Source organism: Tamandua tetradactyla, chromosome 5 (assembly GCF_023851605.1).
Source record: "Tamandua tetradactyla isolate mTamTet1 chromosome 5, mTamTet1.pri, whole genome shotgun sequence".
Taxonomy (NCBI): Eukaryota; Metazoa; Chordata; class Mammalia; order Pilosa; family Myrmecophagidae; genus Tamandua; species Tamandua tetradactyla.
In genome coordinates this window covers 122,641,636-122,652,575 of record NC_135331.1, presented here as the reverse complement: position 1 = coordinate 122,652,575, position 10,940 = coordinate 122,641,636, and the positions used below count along the sequence as shown (strand labels likewise).

General features: G+C 36.6%; 1 protein-coding gene across 1 annotated transcript; it reads right to left on the bottom strand.

Moving 5' to 3' along the window:
- Positions 1-5,267: 5,267 nt before the first annotated feature.
- Positions 5,268-6,592, bottom strand: LOC143682719 (membrane cofactor protein-like). Its single transcript, XM_077159244.1, has one exon. The coding sequence runs from the start codon at positions 6,427-6,429 to the stop codon at positions 5,347-5,349; it is 1,083 nt and encodes a 360-aa protein (XP_077015359.1). The 5' UTR covers positions 6,430-6,592; the 3' UTR covers positions 5,268-5,346.
- Positions 6,593-10,940: the final 4,348 nt, after the last annotated feature.

Genomic DNA, 10,940 nt, shown 5'->3' with positions numbered 1-10,940 from the left:
AGACCTTAGCTTCCATGGTTCCTCCTTTGAAGTTATTTTTTCCTCCAACATGTCCCTTTCCTTCCCCTTCATGCAGACTGGCAGTGGTTTCATTTATACAGATCCCACAGCACTCTTGTTGGCTTTCTATATAGTAGGCAAGGATCATGCCCATCAAACAAAAGGATTTTCCACAGATCCTTCCTGGATAACTCCATCTCCAATCCTGGCTTTTTCTGAAATGGCCAACTGGTTCCATGTTTGGTTAAATCGTCATGTGGGACACTATTCTCTCGGTTTCCCCTTTCTGGAAGCCCAGAATTTTCCAGACCATCAGTTTCTGGTTTATGCCCAAAGAGTTCAATTCTCAGCTTATCTCTCTCCTGTTGCATTTCACTATAAACTGCAAGGAGAAACCAGGCTGCATTTTCCACATTTAATTTGTAAATCTCTTCTGCTAAATATTCAAGTTTGTGGCTTTTAAAATCTGTCTTCAAATTAAAACCAGCAATCAATTTTGCCAGACTCTTTGCCACTTTAAAACAAAGATCACCTTCCTTCCAGTTTGGAATAATGTGTGCCTCATTTCTGTCTAAGGTCTTGTCATAGGCATCTTTACAGTCCACAATTCTATTGCATAGACTGTTGGTAGCATTCCAAGTCTTTTCTATCAAGCTCTCACAATTGTTCCAGAATCTTCCACTTATCCAGTTAAAAAGCTGCTCCAACATGTTTGGTATGTGCAAACCAAAGCAGCACTCCACTTCACAAGTACCAAAATCTGTATTAGTTTGCAAGCTGCTGGAATGTGTTCTACCTAAAATAAAATGGCTTTTAGAAAGGGGAATTTATTAAATTGAAAGTTTACAGTTCTAAGGCCGTAAAAATATCCAAATTAAGGCAAAACTATGAAAAATTTCAAATTAAGCATCCAGGGAAAGATATTTAGTTCAAGAAGATTGATGATGTTCAGGGTTTCCCTCTCAGTTGGAAAGGCACATGGTAACATCTGTGAACATTCACTCCAGGAATCTTCAATGGTTTCTCTAGCCATTCTGTTGGCTCTGTCAGTTCTGGGCTCTAAAGCTTTCTCTGAAATGGCTCCCTCTGAAAGAAATCCAGTAAACAACCCCCACTTTGATTGGGTGGAGATGTATCTCCATGGAAACCATCTCATCAGAAGTTACCACCCACAACTGGGTGGCTCACATCTCCAGGGAAATAATCAAAAAGCTCCCATCCAGCAATATTGAGAGGATTAAAGAACACGGGTTTTCTGGGGTATTCCACAGATTCAAACCAACATATCCTTACGTGGCTTTTATCTCTGTATTACCCTTTTAATTATTTCTGTATATTAAATTCATTCCAATGAACTTCTTACCATGGACTCTGTTTTTCCGAGTCACTGATACACCTATTGTGTTCATTATAATTGTAGGTGACATGAAAGTGGGATGTTCCAAGGAATAAGATTAAAAAAAAAGTTGACAATTACATTTTGCACTTAAACCAGCTATAATGCAGTTTTCCATAGTTTCTTAAAATGTAATTATTTTACTTCCACTAATGAATTGTTACATTTAAAGAAAAAGGACTATGACTATAAGCTATATAAGTTGCCTCAGTAGTGATGTATGGATAAGATCCCCTGGGTCACACTTGGGTTCTGTTGAAGAAGATGCTGACATGAAGTGCGGGGTATGCAGGAGGACAATCTGTGAAGGGAAGAGGGAGAGAGACGATTTGGGTGAGACAGACGCCAAACGTCAGGGCACGACCAACAAAGCCTCAGCAAGGAGCAAGGGAATTCTGGAGCGATTATGGAGCCTAAAGGGCTAGAACATTTTACCCTGCCTTCCTAAGTCACTGGATACAAGCTGCCTCAGGAAGGGTGAGAGTGGTTCCATAGCTGAAGCCGATCCAGGAGGAACTGAATACGAGAGGCCGCTTGCTAACTGATCCCCCGACACTACCCCACCCATCATACCACACAGATACTCACCTGGGCAGTGGGCCTCTCCCTGGAGAGGGATCTAAATGGCTTATTCCACAGCCTGGCTTTTGCTCTGGACCTCAGTCTTACTTGTTTTATGATGTGGGACAAATTTTAATATTCCCTTTGTCTCAGATTACTCCTCTATAAATGGTACAATAGTATCTACGTCACAAGGCTGTTCTGTGGCTTAAATACAAGGCCTGCAGCAGAGTGCCTGGCAAATAAAAAGCACCAATAGATGTTGTTTCTTTCTGCTTAACAGCAGGTTTCTACTCATTAACAATTTAGAACTTATGAAGGCATTGTTTTAACTATAAAAATAATGAAATAGATGTATAAGAGCCAGAGGAGATTACATATTAATCCTTATTAAATATTTTTAAAAGTTTAGGTAATAGTTAAATGTATCTTCTTTTAATGAAAGTGTTTGCTAATTTTACTATTGTTCATTAGAGTGTCTGTTTTAGTTTCCCAGTGAGTAAAACCAATACCATTCAACGGGTTGGCTTAAAGTCAGGAATTTATTGTCTTTCAGTTTCAGAGGCCAAAAGGCTAGTAGCTTTCTCTAGTGGTTGATAACTTTTGGCTGCCTGGCAATCTTTGGGGTTTGTGCTTTTTTGTCGCATGGCAATGAACAAGGCATCATCTTCTTTTTCTTTTGTTTTTTTTTTTTTTCATCTTCTTTTTGTTGACTTCCAGCTTCTGGCTGCTCCTCATGTTCTCTCTCTCTCTCTCTCTCTCCCTCTCTTAAACTCTCTCTCTCTCTCCCTCTCTTAAACTCTCTCTCTCTCTCTCTCTCTCCCCCCCCATGTTTTCTCTCTCTCTCTCTTCCTCTCTCTGTGTGTGAGTGTGTCTGTGTCTCCATCATCTCTATCTTTATCTCTATGTCTCAATCTCTGAATTTCATTTCGCATAAAGAAGATTAAAGCCCAACATGTTTCTGTTAGAGCACACCTTAATTGAACTAAAATCTTTAAGAGATCTATTTACAATGAGTCCACCCACATAGGCCAGGGGTTGGGACCTCAATATGCCTTTTGTGGGGGACATGATTCAACCCCAAACAATCCACTAGACACTATTTCTCCCAGAAAGTCTGAAATTTTATCGTGCAGATTGTAGTATATATTAATCACCTTTTAATACTGGATGCCTATAAAATCTACTCTATGATGTTTCAATACATGGAGGTACTGTCAGAATGTTTTTGTAGCAAAATCCATTTAGAAACTTGCAGTGCTCCTTATTTTACAAATTTCTGAAAAGATGACAGATGTTCCTTAATGTTTTACCCTGGGAATTCTTTCATGCATAAAGTTGTCTACATAGGAAGCCATGAGTATAGATTCAATTGATTAAAAGACAGAAATTCTCCAACTGTAACACTCTTTATTATGAATTTCATAAAAAATATTTGCACCAAAAAAATGTACTGAAGTAAGATAAGTAACTCAAGCTGTCTTTTAATTTTCATGCAAATGGTTATTGCAACACTGTTTTTCAACTGACAGGTTTAAATGTCTGACCACTTTTTTTTTTTTTTTTTTTTTTTTTTTTACTCTACATGTACAATTTTATTTTTACCAAATTTGAACAGCCAATTTTCAAGAAGTGATCAATGAAGACCCTGTGTATCTGGGACTTCTTGTTTCACTGTATACATATATTTTTGTAGTTTTTTCTTTTTCTTTTAACTTTGAGTTGTAGTAACATATATACAACCCCAAATTTCCCAGATGCTTCTGTCCCTGGCATTTGAATAAACTTTTTTTATTTGAACAATTTATTTTACAAAGACATACTATATTCACACACATAGATCAATCTCAGATATAAATATATTAAATTGAAAAACCTGGACTTGAAGCAGAAATTTCTGTATGAATCAACTTATTCCATTAAGCATATATATCGTTACATGAATAACAGTCCAATTAGGAGCATTAAAAAAAGGAAATAGTAACAGCCATCCTTTGCTTCTTGTAAAGTTTGTGAAAATGGGTGTAGTAAATATCCATTCTGTGTGTACTTCATTTGGAATTTGTTTATTTCAGCTCACATTTTATCTTCCTTAAGTATCTCACCAGAGATTACAAAGGGAAGGAATATCTACAGTGGATGCTAACCCTATAAAACACATCTTTATAGAGTAAAACAATAATCTTATCTACTCTTGACTACCCAATTATATCCTTGATGAGGTATCGTTTCTTTGGCCCAATTTGTGCTACTAAGTATCATCCTTTAAATATATCATTTGAATTAGAATGGCCGAGTCTCTTTGTCCACTAATTTATTTGAAAGGGAATCTGCTTGGCTGGTAAAGACTCAGCAGGGGGCGCACAAAGCCATTGGTGAAGCACAACCTGAGCTTTTTTTTTTGTCCCTTAGTAACAAGCAACAACAAATAGGCAAATTAAGTTGCCTTCTCTGAAATACGTGGCTTAATTATGACCGCTTTTTAGATGACAGTGATGGACACAAAGATAGATAAGAGGGTTCTCCTAGCAAGGGCAACTTAAATGGGCTAAGTTTCTGAACCAGTTTGAGGTCATTTGATAAATTTATTCCCTTCACAACTGCCTATTTTTAGATGACATGATTAAAGTAAGACATTTCTCTATTCAAGAAGGGAAAGAAAACTACGAAGGCTACAGTATTCACATCATCCTGTGAACTGGCTTTCTTGGCATGAGGACAGTCCCTTAACTTTGGACAGAAGTATACAACTGATTCTGAATTCTTACTGACTTAAGATAGGATTCCTGAACCTGTTTTCTGACACCAAAAAAAGGATGAAAAACAAACACTGCACATTAACTTTCTAGCTTATCTTTAAATAAACACAGAAGTTTAAAAAAGGAATTTTACCCTGTTAACTGTCAGAGCAGTTTCCAATAATATTAGTTATAATTATAACTAATTCTCAATTAATTAAGTCAAACTTCTCCAAATTCTCAATTTTCAGTATTCCTGCTTTTGATGATTAAGGCGTGCAGTAATATACACACATTTGTAAGTCTTTGCACAATAAACAAAGTACAGCAGAGTTGTTGAAAGAATCAATCTTAAGGGAACATTAATCAAACTGAACAAAAACATCTTAAAGTCACTTTCTTGTCCTATAAATGAAAGTGCTATTTCAAGGAAAATAGGCAATATATTTATTCCCAAGTTCATATACATTTCAAAGGCGCATCAAAGGATACCTGTGATCAAGCCTGATCAAAAGGTGAGTACTAAAAATGAGGTGCCCTCGTGAGAGTGAAAAAAAAAAAAAACTACAAAATTATTTTCATAAATCTTTATATTTAAACTGAAGCAAAAGATAAACTGATGCACTGGTGTGGAGAAAACATTTAGCTCTTCTACTCTCCTGACGTGGTTGATTTATTTTGGCTAGTGGTGTACTCAGCTTTAATCTCTCTGTTCCCTCTCTTCCTTCTTCGAAGAAGTATGTACAATAAGATGACAATTATCGTAATTCCAACAAGTGTAGTGATAACAATGACAGCGATGAGGTCTGCACCTAGAGGTTTTGAAGATGGTGGTTCGGTAGGAACAGGGACAACTCCTGGAACACATTCTGGAAGCGGGGGATTCCATTCACTATTCGCCTCACAGGTAACTCTGCTACTGCCTTGAAGGTTAAAATTCTTTTCACATTCAAATGTAACTGTAGCTTTATAGAGAAATGTTGTTCCAAATCCCGAGGTCAGTTTTCCATTTGGGACATATGGATAGACACATTTGACCACTTCACACTTAGGAGGACTACTGTTCCATTCTCCAGCGTCAGTACAAATAAGTTGGCTATTTCCAATGAGTGAATATTTATCTGGGCTACTTACAGGGTTACAACTGTAAGTTACTACTTCATTATATTCATATATATCCTTTCCACTATTTGTGTAATGTCCATTTTCTATTCTTGCAGGTGGTAAACACAAAATTTTGTCACAATGTGGAGGGCTATCACTCCATTCAACTGTATTTCCAGAAATCTCACAATGTAGAATTTTGGTACCAATTAAGCGAAAACCCTCATTACAAACATATTCGATCTGTGAGCCAAACTCGAATGTTTCATTTAGTGCATTTACCATACCATTCATAGGTTCTGCTGGATGTCTACATAATTTTCTCTCACAGGCCTCTTGCAGAAATCCCCAGGTGTTATCCTCTTGACAAACAGTCATGAGGGGAAGATTAAGTATATGTCTGAACCCGAGGCGGCACTTATAAACTACTTTATCCCCAGGAGAGTAGCTTTCTTGAATGTCATCTGTTTTCATAGTTGAAAACCTTGGTGGAGGACCACAGGAATCGGATTCTGCAAATAGCAGAAGAAGCATCAGGGCCACCACAAGGGGCTCAAAGAAGGACCAAGAAGGAAAGGGACTCCGGCAGCGGCAAAGAAACGCCCTCTGCGGCACGGAAGACGCCGTCATTTTCTGAAAACCAGCCGGAAAACAGCCTGAGCAGCTAAGAGACTTTGTGTGACTGGTGATCAGACGTAACAATGACCAGACTTAGAGAGTTAAATGCGAGACCCGCAGGTGAGCATAGTCTGAACAGAGCCCGGAGCGGAAGTGCTTAGAAGTGCCGGCCCGGCGGGGCTTGTGGGCGGCTGTCTGACCACTTTTGTAGAAATAACATGTAGAGGTTGTTCAAAAACAGGTTGTTCCACCTTATCTAAACCTAATGGATCAGAATGCACAGGAATAAAAGCCTCAAATCTTAATTTAACAATGGATTGGATTTCTTACCTACTCTTAATTTAAGACCCACTAGACCATATAGTCATAAATTATATAGTCATAAATTGAATAAAAGATTTAGGGAATGATTCAGAATCAAACACTTACTTAAAAACATATTTGAGTAAAAGGTCTATTTAACTTTAGACACAATTTTCTGCTTTGTTTTCCATGAGAAATATAATGGTCAGATGTGTTTTGTACATTTTAATGGAGACAGTGTTGGAAAGCAAATAATTTCTCTTAGAACAAGAATTAAGTTTATTTCACTTTGCACATTTTTATCAATAAATTTTAATCTAAGACAACTCTAGATCAACAACATAAATATGTTTCTCTTGAAATTCTTGAAAGATGTGGTAGTATTTCAGACCTGATAAACAAGCAATTAAGTTAGAAATTTAATCATCTTGATGCGATCATATAAATTTTCACAAGCATTTCTATTTCCTTGTGTAGAATATTAATTACAGCTAAATGATTAGCTGTTGTCCCCCTGTAGGACTACAAACAAACAGAACAATAGGATTCAATGTCAAGTTCAAGTTATGGTGGAGGAAATAACTGATTGTGTTCTTTCTGAAAATCCCTGCTTCCTACTCTGAGAGAGGAACTGAAAATCCACTTAAGTTTATAAAATATGTATTGAGTATGTATTATGTGCCACTACAATTAATTAGTATCAACCATATAGAATAGCAAAATTCTTCTTCTTTTGATGGTATTTAAAAATTAAATTAAAGTAATTTATCTTTACTACTTTAACTATCCTTACGGCATTATTTAAGAAATCTGTTCTGAATCACCAGGACCCTGTATTAGTTTCCTTTTGCTTCTATAACAATTTACCACAAAGTGTTGCTTAAAACAACACAAATTTATTTATTTTTTAAAATAGTTTTGGAGGTCAGAATTATAAAATCATTTTCACTTGGCTAAAGTCAAACTGTTGTTAGGGTTGAAATAACTCAGAAATTCTAGGGACTCATCAATTCCCTGGCCTTTTGGGGCTTCTAGAGATGCATTCCTTGGCTCCTTGTCCCTTCCTCCATTGACAAAGCCAGCGGCATAGCCATCTGTCTCTGCCTTCTTCTTCTAAGGGAATGGGGCCCATCTGGATAATCTAGTATAATCTGCCCTTCCCAAGATTCTGAAATTAATCATATCTGCAAAGTCACTTTTGCTATACAAGGTAATTGTCACAGGTTCCGAAGATTAGGACCTGGATATCTTCCAAGGCCATTACTCAGCCTAATTCTGACTCCAAAAAGAAACTCAGATAAAAAAGAAGTACATTTTTCTCTCCTAAAAATAAAGGTCCAGAGGGAGAGCAAAGGAATGGGAGGATGGCACTACAGGCTGGACACAGAATTCTCCAGCATCCCCAGGGGCTGGCCCATCTCCACACGGTTATACGGTTATACGACGGCTGCTAGAATTCTAGCATTGTATTTGTATTCCATGAAGTAGGAAAAGGGAAGGGCAGGAGAGCAAAAAAGGTGTAAATCAGCTGCCTTCTCCTCTTGGGATTGGGAGCCTTTTCCAGAAATCCCACCCAAGAGCCTCAGGTCACTTCTCACTGACCAGAACCCGATCATATGGTCTTGTGTAGCTGTATGAAGGGATGGGAATGAATTTGTTTAGCTAAGTACATTGCTCGTATAAAATTGGGTTTGGGAAGGGGAAAATGAGAATTGAGTACTAGGACCTGCTGTTATATATCAACGTTCATTATTAGGTTATTTCATATACCTATAGTTTTGGAATATTTATTATAAAACTGCGCGCCTTATTAAGCCAGTGATTGTGTCACCTCTTAAAAAGACATGCTTACATAGCAAATTACAAACTGTCCCTATAATTCTCAATTTTAGTAGATGAAAAAGATTCCAGCATTTTTTTTTATTCCAGCTGTAAGATTAAACTGTGTATGAGCCAGGTAAAACAAACTTAAAATAAAGAATAATATTTTTTTAAAGTACAGTGAAATATGAACAATTTGTCAAATTAAGCTCTATCATAAGAATTGGGCATCTGCAGTTTATCATGGTGAGCAAAGAATGAAATACCTTTTTGTATTTATCTGAACATACTTCATATCTGAATACAACAGTAATAAAATTCTTAAATACTATTTATTGTATGGAAAGTTTCTGTTTTTAATTCTCTCCTCTTTTTGCTAGGAGGCAGTGCTGACTAATGATCAATGTGTCTCATTCTTTCAGCAGCTTTCAATAATGTCCTAAGAATTGATGTTGTAAGGACACATGGCATAGGCAATCACGCTGTAACATCTGCACATATCACATTTGGCCTCAGAGCAATTTGATTTTGAGATAAAACATCTTTAAAATTAAGGGGCCTTTCATTGGGTACGTCTGGAAGGAAAAGAGAAAAAAATATGCGATAGTCATGTTGCTGTCGCCATTGTGTCACGCAGTATTGTCTGAAAACACTAAAATTAGAAAGAAAGTACTTGTACTGAAAATGTTGGAGGAGCTGTACCCGAAGATGACTCATTTTACTCGTCCTTCCGAAAGATGAGAGGATTATTCTGCCAGGATTTCTGGCAGAAACTTGAAATCGTTTATCCTCGTTAGCTCAGCCACCTAATTAGGTAGCTAACACCTGAGTACAAGTTCCAGCATATAGGTACAGACAAAGACATACCCAAAATATTTAAATTTTTTCCTAATAAAAGTATGCTATAAAAATGGAAACTTTAATAATTTATGTTCTAACGAAATAATATAAGAAATAAGATAACTTCTGACAGCATTTTTTAAGATATGAACTTTGAGGGATTTTTAAATTTTAAGATACTCTGAAATGACTTTGCTCTGTTTTCTATATCCTCAATCTGATTGCCTTGAGTTATAAACCTAGGAATCGTCTTTTTTTTTTTCTTTCTTTATTTTTTATTTTTTTAGCTTCCTAGAGTTGTTTACACTCAAAATTGTATCTACATAGAAGTTCTTCCCTGTGACACAAACCACATTGTTTGTACATGGAGGCTTCAAACATCAGAGGTAACTTTGAAGTTTTCATCTAAGTCCCTTGCACTCAATAAAATGATACTACTCTCTCTTAGTTTTCTTGCACCTCACTTGCTGGTCCTTTTCATGAGCCTTTGTGACATCTTTCCCTCTGCCTTTCTTAAAGTGTTGAGGTTTGTAAGTTATTTTCTTCTTCCTCTACATGCTCTTATTAGGAGATTCCATTGTCCTTGTCATGTTTATAATTTTCAAATCTATATCCTCTGCCCAAACCTCTCTTGTGAGCTACAGTCTTGTAGGTTCAAATTCCTACTGGATAGAGGGAGAACACCCCACACATCTGTGATTCCTTGGCTGCAGGAAGCACTCAGGGCGATCTTAGAAGTGTTTTTTTTCTGTATGTGTGTGCATGTTTTTTAACTAACCCATATTAGGTAGAGGACGCCCCAATATTGATTAGTTTATCAATCAGAAATATATTTGAAATGTCTAGTTGATTTTCATTATTGCTCACATTATTTTTGAATCACCTTTGATCCTCCTTACTATAATTTCCTGGTTCAGTACTCAGTGACATTCACTATTTTTATCTATTGGGTTGTTTTCATAATGTCTTTTGTTTTTTTATTATTTTAATTATGTCCAACTTTTTTTTAAGGTAAACATTTATTTTGTTAGAGTATTATTTACTGGATCAGAAAGAGTAACTTCTGTGGAAGAAATTTAATAGAGGAAAAGGAGCAAGAGTCCAATGATCATTGAAGAATGAATCCCTCTAGGGAAACAAAAACCCAAGAAACCATTGAAAGCTGTTCTCTTAAGGCTGAAATAAAAATAATACTATTAAATCGGGGGTCACAATTCTCTATCATCTGTCTTTCTGTATACTATCTAAACAAAAGGCCCATCCATGCAGAATTGTGAATATATTCAAGGCATCAATGTCTCCCAAAGCAGATCAGAAAAATGTACAAATTGGAGAATAAAAGACCACGTGGATCATTATAAAAGCTAAACACATCCCAGATGAGTTTCATGGTGGCACAATTACACAATTAGGTGAAATCCACCTCCAGCAATTATCTCTACAACCATGCCTTGGAACTTAATGCTTTCAGACTTCTAAACAGAACAAGAAGAGAAGATGAAATATGCTAAAAGGGGTCAAGCAGGATAATAATAGATTAAATCCATGTCTTGGGAAAG

Bases quoted from the DNA above. Each gene is read 5' to 3' on its own strand.
- LOC143682719 (XM_077159244.1), bottom strand. From the start codon at position 6,429: ATGACGGCGTCTTCCGTGCCGCAGAGGGCGTTTCTTTGCCGCTGCCGG.